The 18,537-nt window shown below is 37.8% G+C and overlaps 1 protein-coding gene across 25 annotated transcripts in view; it reads left to right on the top strand.

Annotated features, from left to right (window-relative positions):
- Positions 1–18,537, top strand: part of PSD3 (pleckstrin and Sec7 domain containing 3) — a 785,560-nt gene that overhangs the window by 514,491 nt on the left and 252,532 nt on the right. For 22 of the 25 annotated variants that reach the window (XM_045055432.1, XM_045055440.1, XM_045055431.1 and 19 more), the window contains one exon: positions 10,412–10,594. The exons of the other annotated variants lie outside the window; for them this stretch is intronic. In XM_045055432.1, the coding sequence (XP_044911367.1) occupies positions 10,412–10,594 (183 nt within the window). The remainder of the gene's footprint in view (positions 1–10,411; positions 10,595–18,537) is intronic. 25 annotated transcript variants of the gene reach the window in all.

The following is an 18,537-nucleotide window of genomic DNA, read 5'->3' as shown; positions in this document are numbered from 1 at the left end:
TCAATTATTACATAATAAAAATGTCCCTTACATGGGAATAGGTAGAAGGTGCCCATAGTTCTGTGAAACCTCTCAGGGGTCTTCTGAAGTACACTGAAGAAGTCTTAAGAATTTGTTTCTATAGTACTTGATATCTTAACTGGTTATATTTCTACCATATTGTGGCAGGAGACATGAAGGATGTTATCTTGTTACTTTTTTACCTCATACTTGCACTTTCTTTCTGCAAGGCCCATTTGGGGCTGTCAGCTCAATGATTGTTGTGTCTACAGCTTCCTCTAAGAGATATTAAGATTTAATTTAGATTGTCAGCTTCCACCTAGTCAGCTCAAGTTGTGATCTCAGTATCATTGCAATATTAGCTCTCATCAGCCCTTTGTTGTTGCTTTTCTTTGTAAAGAAGCATATCCTTTCCACTGGAGATCTTTAGTCTTCTTAGGGGTAGTCTTATCCCTAGAGAATTTGAGAATTGCTCAGGATAGCTCTGGTCCTTTTTTCTTGGTATCTGTCTTACATTCTCTGTTTTCATTTACTGGTTCCTCTTATATTAAAATGTGCATTGGAGGGGCCCCTGGGTAGCTCAGTTGGTTGGGCATCTGACGTTGGCTCAGGCCATGATCTCATAGCTCCTGAGTTGAAGCTTCATATCGGGCTCTGTGCTGACAGCTCAGAGCCTGGAGCCTGCTTGGGATTCTTGTCCCCTTCTCTCTCTGCCCCTCCTTCGCTCACGCTCTGTCTTTCTCTCCTTCAAAAATAAATAAACATTAAAAAAATTTTTAAATATGTATTGGATTGTTTTTAATATCTAAGAGGTAGTAATATTTGGGGGAATGGCATATGTTTCCACATACTTGGCCAGCTCTAAGGATCCCTTGAATGACTAGGGCTATCCTGAAAACTATTTAATTTATCAGAATAATTTTAACTTATTATCTAAGTAAGAAGTGCAAGAGAGGTAACCTCACTTTTTAATTAGAGTTCTGTAGGATGTTTTCCCCAGAAACTTGGGGAGCACTGTAGTGGTGGGACCAGATGAGCAGAGTTGGTTGGTGGGGTGGGAATGGTGGGTAGGTGTTTAAGACATAGGGAACAGGAATGTTTTATTATTATTTACTGTTTGGTGGCCCAGGCTTAAATAGGTACCAGGATCTTTTTAATCTTTGTTACTGAAGCGAAACTCTGGCTTGAGATGCTTTATTGTTTGTTTCATGAAATTCGGACAGAAGTATTTTCAGGTCTCAAAATCACAACTCTTTCAGAGCATCGGGATCTAGCCTTTCTACTCAATTACCCCAACTATGTCTTTAACATATGAGATTATGCTAACTGCTTCATCTGTGTTTCTTCTCTACCATTTTCTATAATTAAATGGAAATTAAATTGAAATCAAATATGGCTTGAAATTGTACCAGCCAAGATTATTAACTACAAAAAAATAAATAAGAAACTGGCCCTTCATATGTGTAAAAATAATTAATTGGAAGGTCGTCAGGTAGTTCACAAAATGGAGGGGGAGATTATTTGAGAATTGTATTGGAAAATAGGCTCTAACCAAGGAAGGCTGACAGCAGAGGAAAATGCCAACTTGCTTCCATGAGACAGGTGTGGTCTGAACCCTGCAAACTGCCACCACTACTGTAACAGGGATGCTCAGTTGCCCCTGTGGCCTGACATCACTCCCTTGTGAACACCAGGTCGTCAAGCATAGGTCACATGGCCCTTGCTGCCAGCTTATGTGACAGAGACTGTCTGTAACCCCCCCTCTGGCCCACGGTAAGGGTTTCCCCTAAAGTAGGAAGTTGTCCTTGATGAGTAGCCTAAAGTCAACAAATATACATTGAGTTGTTTCCCCCATTTTTTATCAAGATTTAGAGAATTCAAGTAAATTACCCAAAGTCATACATGCAGTCAGTGATGAATTCAAGATGTAAAAACACTGGCCTGTTTTGGCTCATAACCATTGCACTTTACTGCCACCTTAAGTGCTGTTAGCCTTGTAGAAGGCACAGGCATTGTCTTGGCCACATTGAAATTTGAATGAAGCAGGGAGTAGTAAATAGAAATCTGTTGCTTTGTTTGGTTGGTTGTTTTGTTTTTTGAAGGTTGCACATTTCTAATTGGTTTGGTTCCATTGGAAAAATCTGGCTCAGTATGAGAAGTTGATCATTTGATATTCTGTAATATGTATGGTCTAGCCTTTACCTATTTCAAAATGAACTAGACTCCTGAATTGTTCCAGGATTTTTTTAAACCTTTCAGGAGTTTACCTGAAGGTAAATTTATGCCAGTTCAACCTCCCACCTGGACCCTCTGCCCCAGAAATGACCTTCTGAAGCTCCAGAGCACAACTTTGGTATTACAGAAATTTGAATTGTTCCTAACAGTCTGTGTTCTATTCTTTTCTTTGATTGGAACTGCTGATTGAGAAGCTAAAATAATATGTAGTGTGAGTAGTTTGGTCCTTGTGAAAGTGAAAGCCACACATAGATATGGAAACACAAAACATCCCTGAATTAGCAATTTTTGCAGTCCCTTTCTTTTTTTTTTTTTTTTAAATTTTTTTTCAACGTTTATTTATTTTTGGGACAGAGAGAGACAGAGCATGAACGGGGGAGGGGCAGAGAGAGAGGGAGACACAGAATCGGAAACAGGCTCCAGGCTCTGAGCCATCAGCCCAGAGCCTGACGCGGGGCTCGAACTCATGGACCGCGAGATCGTGACCTGGCTGAAGTCGGACGCTTAACCGACTGCGCCACCCAGGCGCCCCTTGCAGTCCCTTTCTTGACAAGTATAACCACAGCTACTACTATTATGCTACAGTTGCTTAGATTGTTTGTCCCTTTCTTTCCTGTTTGTTGTTCAGATTCCATCTCATCATCAGCTTCCTCAAGGAAGCTTTCTAAGACTTATGACCAGCTCAGAACCTGTTGTAGACTCTCAGAGTACCTTGTGCTTCTCCTCTTGGCAGTGGCACACTTTTGCCTGTGGGATTGATTGTTTACTAATTAACGATTCATTGATTAATGTCTATCTCAGTGTAGACTCAGTAGGAACAGGATCTGTCTGGTTTTGTTAATATTCTGTTCCTAGTGCCTAACACAGTGAATGAGGGAAATGACAGTGGTGAACAGAATTACGCAGGTCTTTTTGTCTTTTGTACTATAGAGCTGATGGTTACTCTTATGTAACACTAAGTGGTGACTATTTTTGGTGAAATTAAATATGACTTGAAATTATTAAAGACTAATAGAAACTGATAAAGTGACCCAAACTACCAAATTAATCAAAGAAATGGAAAATGAAATTTTGTGGTTTCTAAGGATTTTCTGATAAATGAAAGAGAAGCAGGAAAAAGTGGTGCTCTTTCTATACAACTCATGGGGTTTTTCTGGAAAAAAAAAATTAGAGTCATGCATTCTGATTAGCATTACTTTATACTCAGAGAATAATTTGTCTTTGGTGTGAAGCCCTGCAGGGGCAGTGATCATTAGCCATTTTCTTTTCTCCCAGACACTGTGCCTGGCATGAGTTAGGCACTTAGGGAATATTTGTTGAATTAACACTAAATGTTATAAAGAAATTATTGTGAGTGGGCTTGTTGGATTAGCTTCTGGAACAGAATATTTTCTCAGCACTTACTTACCATCCCATCTATAATTATTGGTTTACTTCCTAGAAGAATATCTTTTTGGGCTCTGAAATGGTAACCATTTCTGTGTTTGCATTTTGTGTGTATTTTGGGATAGAATGAAGAGTACCGTCTTGTAGCACAGAAAGAAGAATTTATAGTGTTTCAGGTATACATGATAGGTTTTTCTACCATTCCAGAAGGCCTGAACTGAATGTGACAGCATTATAGAAAATTATGTCTTATGAATACATAGATGAAGTCTTCCTTCTGTATTTTCCTGATGGCTAAATAGCAAATCTAATATTTGACCCTTGTCTAAATGTCTTACATCACTGGATTTGGTTTTATGAGGGAAAATGATGTTTTTTTCAAGTTTGGAACTACTTCACGCTTACAGGGTGTTTTTCCCCCCTCAAGAATGTTATTTAATTTTAAATGTAAGAAGGTTCTATTTAAAGATTTTTTCCCCATCCTGTTGCTTTGTATGAGGAACAGATGGAACTAAAGCATGTGATAATAGAGGCAAGATTGAGGGCTGCTAGAGTGAGGTAATACGTCTTCATAGGTTGAACAAGTCATAGGGATTTTGACTTCCAACTGCTAATTAACTGAAGACAGTGGTTGTTCATTAGAATTAGACTGATCTTACTTTTTAGATACTGAATTATGACCTAAAGAAATATGTAGCCCCACTGCTAGATAAAACTTTTCACTTTTGTGCCCAGGTTAGATGCATAAAAATAATTATTATCAGACCTTTAGGAAAACGGCCAGTGGGCAAAGGGAAGCGACTGTGAAACTTGCTCATTAGGCTGGGATTGAAGGATAAAGGGACCAGAGAGCAGCAGTTTCAGTGTCTATTCACAGAGAAATTGTCCAAGTCCTGTTTTGGAATGTAGTCTTGTGTGTCCAGTCCATGAAAGTGGTAGGTTGGTGGCACACCAACAGACTTGGTCACACTATCAGCACAGGTGTCAGGCAGGTGAGCCTGCATGAGGCCTCATGTGGCTGTACCACCTGTGGCTCAGGATCTAGTCTTGGGGTGTAGAGTACTAGAAGAATCTAGGCTACCACCATTTACTGAGTTTCAAAATGGGTCCCCAGATTGGAAAAGTATCAGAATTATGGGAAAGCCTGGAAGAAGATAGGAAAATAAAGCAAGGAATACGTTTTTATCTAATTTTTCTATTTGATTGTTTTAAATCTTTTTTTGTTTGTTTTTATGTACTCTCAAAGACTACAGTAGATATTGTCCTCTAGAAGGTTAACTAATTTTGTGATCATGTTGGTATATAGAAAGGAATAGTATCCAGAGAATGGGAGGGTACATAATGTCACTCTTGCCACGTCAGGGACAGGGAGCTGTCACACAACTTCCTGGACCCTAAGACTAGTTCCTAAGCTATTGGTAGAGTTGATTTTTCAAGTCTCCTCTGCAGTCGTTCTATGAATGGCTGGCCTCCATTTCACTTCTGGAGTCAGTCTTCCCATAGTGAATTTTCCATTTTAAGGTAACCATTTCCAACCTTATTGCAGTCTGAAAAGGTGTATGGCCATGGAATCCATAGCCTTAAAGAAGCAAACAGCACAGGAGAAAAACCAACTTCTGTTAGAAATTAGGAAACCTGGGTGCAAGTCTCTGTCACTTAATTCGTTATGAAATCCTAGACAAGTCACTTCATGTTTCGGAGTCTCAGGAATCTTCACCTATGAAGTGAAGAGATTGAAGGTGATTATTTCTAAGGTCCCTTCCAGCTCCCAATGAAATTAAGTTCATAAGAATGGCCTAGAAGAAAATCATTCATTAGCACCTTTATGACAGTAGCACTAACACCAACATTGAAGATGTTGGACCATGTAACAATCATGGCTACAGAGCCTCAGAGAGCACCTGACCTCTGACTCCAAGATCAGCATTCTGTCACTTAACTCTCTCTTGTACAAGTTTGTGTGTTCTAAGAACCTAGGATAAGCCATGAGATCCTTTTGAATTAGGTGAATGTTACATCCACCATTCTGTTCTGAAAATAAACTAAAGCTGTTTTTTTTCTTGCCACCTCATGCCTCTCTCCTTTCCCCTAGCCCTTCTGTGTATCATGTTAATAATTCTACCCCTGGAATCGGTATTCAGAATTCATTACCACTTTGGCTTCTCTCCAGAGTTCATAACTCAGTCTTCATCTTTTTCTGGTAGTGGTTTTATGACATTGTCTTAGAGGGGAAAGAAGCATCTGGCTAGATACCCTTGATACTCTCTTGTCTATCTCGTGTGAGGTCTGCAAGTCTTCAATTCATTGATCTCTCAAAGGTATTCACCATTATAATTATCGCAGTAAAATTTTCTGTTTTTTCTAACCCTTACCCCCAACTGACTATGAACTTCCTAAATTTAGGGGGCTTGTACTGGGGCTGTATATCCCCAGCACCTGGTACCCAGTAGGCAACATGAACACAGTATTAAATTGGTTTAGTTTCTCTGGGACTCTGCCTGTGGAAAGGCTTAGAAAGTTTTTCTGCTGACCTTTAATTGGAGCACTTTTTTAGCAGCCTTTCAGGGTTTATGTACTAAATAGTATCTTCAGTCAGAAAAGCATCAGAAGGTGATGCACCAATTTTCAGACTTTTAGTTAATTTGCATGATTACATTTCTCTTACTATTTGTATTTGATATGGAAGTCACCTTTATTTTCTGTTAAAGCTTTTATGGAAAGTTATTTTGAACTTCTAAATAGCACTGCCCTCTAGGAGGCCTGTCTGTATTTTATACCAAGCAGGCTATCTGTGCACAGGCTGGCTAAAGTCTAAGGACAGTCAAGCCCACTCAGAGCAGGATGGGGCAGGACAAGGCCATCCCATAAGTCTTTGAAATGATTCATATTGAATCTGGTTGTGAACCCCATATATACTTAACATGATGACTGTGGGTGATTTTAAGTAAATGTAGGGAAAGGAAAATAAGACTTGTTCAGAAAACAAGTAGAAAACCATATTGTTTAAATATTATTTAAGATATGGTATGTTATAGGCATACTCATTGCATCTTTATTTAGAGTAGCAAAGACTGTAACTAAATATCCAATAATAAGACCCTGATAACATATGATACATCAGCACACTGGAATATACCTTGCAGCTGTTGACAAGAGTGAGGTAGCTTTGTTCTGATGTAGAAAGATCTTGATGATAGGAGAAAAAAGCAAGCAACAAAAAGAATATATATCATGCCTTCATTTATAGCCCATAAGAATGAAAAGGACATAATATACACATACTCAAACACATAGTGTATATGGATAAATGATCTCTGGAAGGATAGATAGGAAACTAGCAATAGTACTTTTTTCTAGGCAGAGGACTAGGAATCTGGTGGGGGAGAGAACTTAAATTTCACTGCATACTCTTTTGTACCATTAGGAAAGAAATTAATTGTGTATTAACTATATCCATTTTTCAGAAAAAAATATGCTGAATTTTCTTGGAAGTTTAACTGCATGAAATACAATAGAGAAGGGAAGCTTACTATATATTTAAGGAGTTTGATTATTTGACAAATAGTCATTGAGCTCCTGCTCTCCACCAGGCACTATTGTAAGCTCTGAGGTGCAGGTAGCTTCAGACAGCAGTGAATGCCATTAAGACCAGGAGACAGCAGTTATGACAGAGAATGAGTGGGGTGGAAAGTGGGGGCTCTTTTAGGAAAGGGGACAGAAAAAGTCTCCTAAAACAAGTACAGTTGAGCTGAACTCTGAATGATGAGACGGCAGCTATGTGGAGGATCAGGGTAGAGCAACAGAGTTCCAGGTGTGAGGACAGCATATGGGGGAGTAATTAAGGAAGGTGTCAAAGGAGCTGAGCTTGTGTTTTATTTGTGGCTGAGTGAAAGCTACAGTGCAGTGTATTAAACTGGAATCAAGAGACAGGCCTAACTGAAGGAGAGAGTGGTATTGGGAAGTGGTGGTAATTAAGCTTAGGTCAATAGGATGAGGCCAGGCCTGAGTGCTAGGGGTCCTGCCAGCTTCCTCACATACCGCTTGGAGGACATATTCAGATATATTATAGGCATCATCTGTTGTTTATTCTTACTACTAGCGGCATTGCAGTGGTTGTCTTCACTCTGTCCAAGTAGGAGTTTGGGACAGAAAATACAGGGAAGGCACAGAGGAAGACTTTTCTCTCCCTGACTTGCAGAAAGTTTTATTATAGGTTTAAAAAGGAAAGAGCCAATGTAAACAGCCATAGTTTGTGGAAGACAGTGTGGTTGGTGGAATCATTTAAAGTGAGGATTTAAGGGCACCTAGGGGGTTCAGTCAGTTGAGTGTCCAACTCTTGATTTTTGTCTCAGGTCATGATCCCAGGGTCAGGGATTAAATCTTGTGTTGGGCTTCGTACTGGGCATAGAGCGTACTTGAGATTCTCTCTCTCCCTCTTCCTCTGCCCCTCCCCTGCTCTCTGAATAATTAATTAATTAATTGAGGATTTGAATGCTGGCTCTGTGCTAACCTCCTGAATTGACCTCTCTCATCTGTAAAGTGGTGGGGGTTGTAATGTCACCTCAACCCACCTCGCAAAACTGTCAAGTTAAGAATCAAAGTGAGATAACAAATGTTACTTCTATAAAGTATAAGGTGTTAAACAGATGAAAGTTTGTATTAATAATGACATTACAGGAATGGTGGTGCCAGTTGGACAGTCTGTAGATAAAGGTAGCATATTAATGCTAAACTTCCCAGAAATCAAATTGTATATCAGAATCCATTTCTGTACATACTAATACATGGTTTTCATCCTTTTTATGTAACCTTTTTGGTGGAGAAAAGGAAATCCATTTCCTCAGGATACATGTTCTAACTCATTATGGTGACTGGCAAATATCCAAAAGGTGTGTTTCTTTTAAACCAATGCTCTGTATTTCTAGTCATGCTGAGGCAGGGACTCGTCTTTTATGTAGTACTTTTTGAATTTTTATCTTGCCTTTGCTGTTAGTTCATTCATCGGTTCTACCTCAAGCTTGCTTGTGCTAAATGGAAGATATTTGCCTATATACCTATATAATTATCATATACTTAAATTAGAATTATGCATATGTTAAATGATAACTTTATCATAATGTTACAGCGCACCACTTTTTATATCGTTGGGACATGCTTTGTAATGTGTAAATTCACTATGGATTTTTTGAATTTAAAGAACAGTTATGCAATAGTTTCAAATTACCTGAGAAAAGAGAAAAATTTACCACAAAGTAGCCAAAATGATGTTATAGAATTATAACATTCTAAACTTAATGAATTCTTAGAGGAGATTCCCCAAGTTCTTCTAAAAGCTATTATCTATTATTATTTTAGACAAAATAGTATCAAAAATTATTTATTATTATTTTTTGCTTATGGCAGAGTTAAAGTATCAAGTGCTTCAGAGATATGAAAAATAAAGAAGTCTAGAGGAGGGTGGAAGAAGCCCCTGACATGAGGGTAAAACTAAACCTCACATCCACATATCCCTTTGCCTGGACTGATTGACATGGCCGAAACAGCCTGAACATCCTGAGTCCTCAAGGAAAAATTCAGACTTGAGGAACTGACTGTTGAGGGAAGACTGTGTTTCTAGATTGGCATTTTACAAACTATTTTAAAATTTTGTTGTTTATATTTACATGAAAACTTCTTTTATCTGGAGGCTTATTTAGCTGACCCTCTCTCTACCCCTGTGATGCCCGATGAGCAAGGCATTGTAGTCCTGAGTGTTGTGCTCAGAATGACTTTGTGTGTCAGGAGCTAAATTATCTGATCTTCTAATAATCTCCAATTTGTTATTTTTACTCAGAAGGTTGTATGTGTTCTTATACTCTGACAGAGCATTTACACCTCTTGGAAAAGCTCTTGCTTTTTATTGATCAGAGTTGGTTTTTTTGGTCTCACTCTAAGCCATATTTAAAATTAACATGTGCTAAATGACCAATTTTTTTAAACTTTTTAGTATGATAGGAAGGTAGTGTCACCTCTTTATTCTGTTTTTTTTTTTCCCCATATAACTGGACACAATTCCTGTCTAAATATCTGGCTCAGTGCTCTAAGGTCATAAGAAACATTTAATTCTTCAGAAGGCAATACAATTTAAATTACTGTTAAACCATGTGTGGCCTGGAACAGGAAAGAGAGGAAAATAGATGATAGCTGGAAATGCCTTTGTGACTACTGTCTTTTTACTAGCCTGTAATTGATGAGTCTTTTGCTTTACATACATATTCCCACCCTCCAACCTCTGTAACCCCGTGGCCTTTTGGAGATTTATCTTTGTTCACACCCCACATGGTGCCTAACAGATTACTTGAGACTTTTATTTGTGGTATCTCTATTTTGTTGTTGACATTAATGAGCTTGATGTACAATGTCACAAGAGAAATGGTGTTGTTATTTGGAATGTTAATGAATAGCTTGCCTGGCCAATTGCCATTTGTTCCAGCGTGTGAATATGGAGCATGCGTGCGTGCGTGCATGCGTGCGTGCGTGCGTGTGTGTGTGTGTGTGTGTGTGTAAAAGAGAGACGAGTAGCAGGGGTGGGATTGCATTTTTTTCCTCTTCGTAGCCAGTGACGTGAGCCGTGCCTGGAACAATCAGACTCGCTGCAAACAGGGTAGTTGAAGATGCTGGGGGAGGCAGCCTGGTGTTTCTTAAGCTAACGCAGATCTCTGCTCTTTGAGCTGCTCAGGCACAACCCGACAGAGTTCCTTCAGCATTAGAGCCTTGCAGCGGTTGGAAAGTGCCTTTTTATTTCTCCCAGCCTCTTCCCCAGTCAACCTTCAAAATGATTGGCGTGAATAGTGTTCAGAGTACCAGCAAGGTGCGAGTGAGGACCTCAGGTTCCGTGAAATACTCCCGGGAGGATTCTATCCGGCGGCAGTCCCACCGGTCAAAGTCTATGAAAATTTCTAACTCCTCAGAGTTTTCTGCTAAGGATACTAAGGTAAAAAATACCATGTTAAACTGTATTGAAAATTTGATATACTCTTTGACAATGTCTAACATGCAGTGACAGACTGAGAAAGTAATGTAAAAAAATGGCTCTAATCAGGTGAGATCAGATGAAAGGGATGGTATCTGAACTCCAAATATAAAGATTGCTGTGGCATGGGTCAATTTTGTAAAAAAAAGCCTGTTTGTGGAGAAGGGTGAGGCAATGCTCAAAATGAGATGATTGTGGGAAAGTGTTGGTTGGCACATTGATCTTGTTTTTAGTCTCGGAAAGGTTGCCTTGACAAATGATTTGTCAGTGCAGTATATTTTTAGAACATCAAGAATACAGAGACATTGTGTATGATTTTATCATTCAGTTAGTTCCTCTTGCTTCCCTTCCCTTGCTCTCCCCCACAATATATAGAGCTGCTGTACAATAGTGACCTGGTCTCATTGAACTACATTCTTGCCTTGTACAGAGTCATTAGCTTTGGGTATGTGTAATTGGGAAGAATTTCTTCTTTCGTGTTTTTTACACATATGTGTGCTGGTTGTGCTGCCATTAACCACTTGTTCTTTGTGACTATCTGTAGGATAATATTATCTCTGTTCATATGAAATGTGAAGGGAGTGATTACGTAGTGAAATGGGCATTTACTACATGCAACATATTCTTGAGATTCTTCCCACCACCATCTGTGTGAACAGGGTACTCAGAAACACTCCCACTCCACAGGTTTAAAAATGGAATAATAGAATCATAGGATCACAGAACTCTGGAGCTGGAGATGTAGATGATTATGATGGAGATTTGAGAGGTTTGATAATGCACAGAGAAAGCTTCAGGAGGTGGATCTCAGTGTCATTTGAGCCTTCTCACAAGTTCTGTATCCAGACCCACTGAGAGTGACATTAGGCTTTCACTCTCCCACCTTTCACCTTCCCAGGCTCTTTCTGTGACATTTACAGTATTGAAAGGCTTTGGTAATAACAGGTTCCCTTCAAAGTATAGCAGAGGTGGGCATGAAGGGGACAAAATACGTTAATGTGACTTTAAGAAACATGTTGGCTTTTAATCTACCCCCATTAGATTATGACACAGTGGGATATAACCCCATCAATCATTAGCAAAATTTCTAGCTAGGATGTCTTCAGGCATAGCTCTTTCCCCTTCAGTATTTTTTTTAAAAGCTATATCTTTGGGGAAAAATATGTGTCTTCACATGTCCTGTTCACATGTCTTCTTTACAGTCCTGTTAATGTGACTTCATGGTGATGTATTGGTCTCTGTTGAGACCACTATGTGATTCCTGTGGCATGATGACTACTGTCTCCTGCTATGATAGAACTGGATGGCTTATTATATTGTTAAATAACAAAATGTATGTAAGTGTGCATGTGATTCTCAACATGGCTCTGAAATTGGCTGCTATTAAGAGTGCTAAGAAGCATCTTTGGATTTTGTTCTAACGTGGGTTATACCCACAGTATGCAGTCAAAGACTTTGGGAAATAAATGCATCATCATTATCTGCCACCAATCCTGTTGATAATTTAAGCATCATAATATTAGTCTACCCAGAATTATGGTTGCATAGTATAATTAATGTTGGAATCAGGCATAGATGTGAAATGAAAAGACTTTCTACTATCTTCTCTTTTTGTTACATGGTACAGGTTTTCTTGTTTGATATTGCATCTATGTAAGAGAAAGCCAGGCATTTTTTTTTCCTTCAGAATATTGCCAACATTGCACAGAACAAATAGTAGAAAAGACCCCTGTAGAATTGTAATCAATAGGTCATCATATGGTACTTTGGAAATTATAGTCAAAATTTTTTAGTTATATTTTTTAAGCATATGTGGTATCTAAGTTTTGAAATTGTATATTTAAGATTGTAACTAAGTTCACAATATCTCATAAAAAGTATTTTTGTAGGATTATTTAGTCTTTTTAATTTGAACACCAGAAGGAGCTAATATAAAATCATTAGAACAGGAAATTAGATAGATTGAACTTAATCTTTCACTAGCCATTTTTGTTCCCTAAATGAAGTTAACTGGATAACAGGATAGGCTTGCACCATAAATATAGGAGACCAAATTATATATGCATAAATACATATCAATATGTATTTCTATCCACAGTGTAAGCATTTTACCCCAGGGGGTAATAATTAGAATTCTTATTCACTTTATTTCTATCTAGTAGTACTTTTTTAGCGCTTAAAATCAAATTAGTGTTTCTTCCTGCTAATCATGTGAATAAAACTTTTTAATTTTCTGTCTCTTCTTCCAAAATGAAAGATATCTAATCCAATGACTAGAAAAAAGTCTTCTCCCCTTCCCCTCCAAAAAGGTAAGGTGCTTGTGATATGTGCTCCTCGGATTTAATTTTGTCTCTTTGGAACTCTGGCTCTTCCTAGAATAGGTGTATTAATAATTGTCCTTTGTAAGAGAGGTGGAGTTATAACATGTTTTGTATTCCTTGAAAGCTTTCATTTTTCATGTTTCTAACTTCTGTTTTATTGTTCATTAAAAACATAATGATTTGTTTAAATTTTATTCATCTGTTGTCCTCACTTTTTATCTGGTTTATTCATTTTTGTTCTTCATTTGCAGCAGGTGTTAAAGGACTTCAGAAAGGATTAGATACTCTGCTTTTTATTTTAGCAAAATATCTTAAAAGCTTCCATTGATCTAATCATTTTAAATTAAGAAAATTCACTTTTCTAATCCTTTGTGGTTCATTTTGACATAGTCTGAAGAACGTTATTTAAACTACTGAAACACAGTCTGTATGTTATTTTCTTTAAAACTTGATTTTCTGTGTGGCCTTTTTTTTTTTCTGTAAGGTATTTTAAATTATATTCTTTAGACCTCCAGTTGGAACGTGGTTTTGTCTTTTTTTAGATGACATTGTTTATATCAAATTCTGAAGCAGATGTAGGACACATGTCAGTATGTTTTAGAAGACTATGCATTTTGTGGCGAGCACATTCATTGTTCAACTGTTTTAATTGTCACTTTGGTTTAAGCTATTTATCAGTTTAAGGATCTGTTATTAGAAGAGTTACCAGTGAGGCTCCTGGCCATGAGGGGGCAGTACAGACCTTCCTGCTGTCAAGCCCAGCTGGTTGCTCTGCCTTTGACAGAAGTAACATTTTGGAATCAATTTCTTAAAAGGCAGACACTCCAGAATTTGGTATGTATAGTATAAGAAATGTTGATTAGGCCTCAGTTCTGCCAAGAATTTTCACATGTTTCCCATGGATCTAGTTATACCTCAAGTGTAAATTATTTTGATGTTGCTTAGGTTTCTTAGTGTTTTTGTTATTGTTTTGTATTTGGGGTGTGTGTGTGTGTTGTGTGTGTGTGTGTGTGTGTGTGGTGTGTGTGTGTGTGTGTGTGTGTGTGTGTGTGTGTGTGTGTGTTTGGTTTTATTTTGAAACAAGGAAGGTAATTTATTGTAGTGAGACTATATTGAAGTTCTATATATGATCCCCAATGCATAGAAAGTAATTTCCTCCACACTGTTGGAGAAGGCATTACTGAGCCACAGAGAAACTCAAAGTGCTATAAATAAGTTAATATTGATGTAGTTTATTTTTACTAATCTACCAAGATTGAAAATGAGATGATTAAAAGGACACATTTAAGTACTTTTCATAAATTTTAACCATGGCCATTTCATTCACTGGAGTTTGTAATGCCTTTCATAACTCCAAACACTGAAGTCAGTTCCTTGCAGTCTGCTTCTTTTTATTCCTGTGGTGAGTAGTTAACACAAAGCTACTTACTGGAGTAACTTCTAACAGAGATTTAACCATTTTCCCCTAAATGGAGTTTGTCGACAATATGAAAAATGGCATGATAATTGAGGCAACATAAAAAAAGAAAAAAATTATTTTTGAACCCTAACCAATAGAATAGCACCCCAGGGGCAGAGAACAGCAATGCAGTTGACCAGAAGTTCACAAACAAATAAACACATACTCATGCAGACATCTTTGCACTTAACACCTTATCTCCAGTACATTTTATACATTTGCTACATGTTGCACAGATTTGGGCATACACAAACACTACCTGAGTGCCACTGCATGGCCATCCCCTGTGAGGAGGACTCTATACAAATTTTCTAAAGGAGCTTATTCTGAACTTTTTTGAAGACAGAGTCTAAAGCAGCTCTTTATACAGTCATACACTTACAGAGATACCACAAGCCATGTCATGGTGTCTGGTCTTCCTTCATAAATGTAGGATTCTTTACATTATAGTATAAATGTATACTATACTGAGTTGGTCTGCTTAATTTTTAACTTGAGTAAGTCAATTATAGGTTTTAAACATAAATCTATAAAAGTTCATGTTGATAGTATCATTTATTTCCTTTTTTTATATAAGATTGAAAAAAATTTTTAACGTTTATTTTTGAGAGGCAGAGAGAGACAGAGTGCAAGCAGGGGAGGGCAGAGAGAGAGGGAGATGCAGAATCCAAAGAAGGCTCCAGGTTCTGAGCTGTCAGCACAGAGCCCCCTGTGGGGCTCAAACGCACGAACTGGGATCGTGATCTGACCTGAAGTTGGATGCTTAAACGACTGAGCCACCCAGTCGCCCCTCATTTATTTCCTTCTTTATCTCTTGCTGAACTACATTATACATTCATTATAGATCAGGAAAATCTCAGCCTGATGCTTTTGTTTCATGTTGTTGTGGGTGAATATAACAAGCATGGTTGAATCCTGAGGACATTTTTTTGAAGACTAATGTGACACTAGAGATTAAACTAAGAGTTCTCTACTTGATTATTGTGTGGATTCAAACAAATTGTGTAAAGTTATTGTTTAATAGTATGGCAAAGAAATCAGTTTCTCCAACACTGAAATTTCAGAGTAAAACTGGTACTTTGAGTAGTACTAAATGCAAAAAGTTGGCTGTTTGCTGTCTGTACCAGGGTGCTGCATCCTTGTGGTCAGGCCTGGGTCTTGCTTTCTATAATTAGCAATATGTGCCTAGACAGTCACTTCTCCTCCCGGAGACACCATCCATAAAATTCATGGGTTGATAAAATGATAGCTTTGTTCTGAACAATGTTAATTTTAGAAATCTTGCGGAGGTTGGTGGGGGTTATTTCCTCTGTAAAAGGAATCTAAAGACTGAGCTAGATTCTGGGGAAGGTGAATTTTATCTGTATTTTGAATAAAATTCTTCCTTTGCTAGGAGATGTTAACCATAAACATGTTGAAGGGAAATGGAAGTGCCTAATTCATTGTTTTGTAAAATATGTTGCAATTGTGAGGAAAGGCACTGTCAACTCTATTCTCTCCATTCTGCATAAGCTTTGCTTGTTATTTCTTTAATATTGGTAGATAAATATTACTCATTTCTTCTTCTGTGAATCAAATCTACCTGCAAAGGAGCCTGAAAGATATTACAATGTCCATTGCAACCTAAAATTTTTCATTCGAGATTTGCAGATTGTTGTCATTCTTAACTAGATCCCTTTGTTCTTTAGCTTAAGGCTAGAGCCTGGGAAGGAGATTCTTGTCAAATGGATCATTTATATTTGCCCATTCAGAAATGTATATCTATATAATATGGGAAAAATCCTTAGTCATAATTTGAAAAACTTCCTGCAAATGTCTGTTTATGCATATTTTTTTATTCTTAAATTGAAGCAGAACATCTTTCTGTCTCATAAATTCATCCTTTATCTGGATCCTTTCAGAACAATAGATTTAAATATTGGGGTCAGTATTCAGTATTTTTTAATTAATTAATTAATTAATTTATTTATTTATTTATTTTGAGAGAGAGAGAGAGCAGGTGCAAGTGGGGAAAGGAGGCAGAGGGGCAGAGAGTGAGAGAGGGGGCAACCATCCAAGCAGTTTCCACACCTTCAGCATGGAGCTCAATGCATGGCTTGAACCTACAAACTGTGAGATCATGGCCTGAGCTGAAATCAAAAGTTGGACATTTGACTGAGCCACCCACGTGCCCCTGGGGTGAGAATTCAGGAACAGTGTCTGTACTAGTTATAACCCTGGCCCATTAGAGAATTAGGGAGGAAGTGTCTGGCAGTGTAAAGATAAAAATAACTTTATCTCCAGAACTCTATTTTTCTCATACTGGCTCTACTGTCTTCCCACTAGAGTCCCTTCTTGTGTTTCAAGAGTTCCCACTAGAGTCCCTTCTTGTTTTCTCTCATGTGTGATTCTGCCAGACTAACAAGTTTTGATGTGTTGATGTGATCTTTACCCAAAGGAGGTCTTAAGAAGTGACCTGGCTCCTTATAGAAGGTCTTTCTGCAGACTACATTACAATCGATAGCTATTTAACTCTCTTAAGGTTTAGTCAGCCTTGCCCCCAAATAGAAGCTTGTACTACCTTTGGGTTTATTTTTAAAATATGAAGCTAGCAAAGTGATTCTAGTTTTTGTTGTTAGGTTTGGTGTTTCTTTGTTTGTTTTTTAATTCTCCCTTAACTCCTAATCATCCCTTCCACCACCAGCTTCTTTCTGAATTTCTCAGATCCTGCCAGTACTTTTGTGTAGATTACTACTTTTTCCCCCTTAGATTATACAAATGATTATTTTAAGGTGTTGAGTTGAGCCAACTATGCTCCTGATGGGACCATCCTTTTGAGCCTTGAATATAATTAAAAGCAGATAATCATTTACCCATTTTCACTTGACTAAAGTGCCAGTGGAGTTGTGCTTTGGTTTGAGTGTCTCTAAAATAACTCCCAGTGTTACACTGTGTTCTTGATCTGCTACCTCATGCCTTTCTATTTGAACACATTCTTCCAATCATGGTGCTCTAAAGCAAGTAGCTCAGAGCTTCCATGCAGTATGTGAACACTAAAGAAATTGCTGGGCCATGCCATATTACATCCCCATGACTTACTTATTTTATAATTGGAGCTCATATATCCATGAGCTCATTTTTTTGTTGGTTGCTTTGTTTTTTTACATTCTGCATATGGATGAGATCATTGGTATTTGTCTTTGAACTGCATGTAGCATGGTGCCCTCAAGGTCCATCGATGTATCCATGTTGTTAGAAATGACAGGATTTCATTCCTTATTTTATGGCTGAATAATAATTGAATAATTGGACATATACATATTTTCTTTGTTCATCCATCAGTAGATGTTTAGGTTGTTTCTATGATTTTTCTTTTAAATGAGATACTTTTATTTCTTTCATAATGCTTTTCTCCCATATTAAAGTATAAATATCTTTCTTTTTTAATGTTTATTTATTTATTTTGAGAGAGAGAGAGAGATGAACAGAGAGAGAGAGAGAGAGAGAGAGAGAGAGAGAGAGAATCTCAAACAGGCTCCATGCTGTCAGCGCAGAGCCCAAAGTGGGGCTCGATCTCACAAACCATGAGATCATGGCCTGAGCTGAAATGAAGAGTCAGATGCTTAACCAACTGAGCAACCCAGGTGCTCCAAGTGTAAATATCTTTCTATGTCACAAAATACTCTTCTTCAATGTTATTTTAATAGTATTATTCAATAATGCTTATTATGAATCAAAAAAAATTGGGGGGTGGGTGGTGTCTGTGTGGCTCAGTTGGTTAAATGTCCAACTTTGGCTCAGGTCATGATTTCTCAGTTCAAGAGTTCAAGGGTTTGAGCCCCACATCGGGCTTTGTGCTGACAGCTCAGAACCTGGAGTCTGCTTCAGATTCTGTGTCTTCCTCTCTCTTTGCCTCTCCACTGCTCTGTCTCTCTCTCTGTCATGCTCTGTCTCTCTCTCAAAAATAAATAAACATTAAAAAGAAAGAAAGGAAGAATGAAAGAAAGAGAAAAGAAAGAAAGAAAAGAAAGTAATTAATTGCTGGTCCATGCTATCATTCTTGACAATCTAGTATAGAACTTGATATGTCTAGCATAATATTTGATTTGTCAGAATCAATGAAAAGGAAAAAATAAAAATATGTA

The sequence above is a fragment of the Felis catus genome, chromosome B1 (genome assembly GCF_018350175.1).
Source record: "Felis catus isolate Fca126 chromosome B1, F.catus_Fca126_mat1.0, whole genome shotgun sequence".
Lineage (NCBI taxonomy): Eukaryota > Metazoa > Chordata > Mammalia > Carnivora > Felidae > Felis > Felis catus.
The sequence above is the reverse complement of the archived record's forward strand: the minus strand, read 5'-3'. Positions and strand labels throughout refer to the sequence as shown.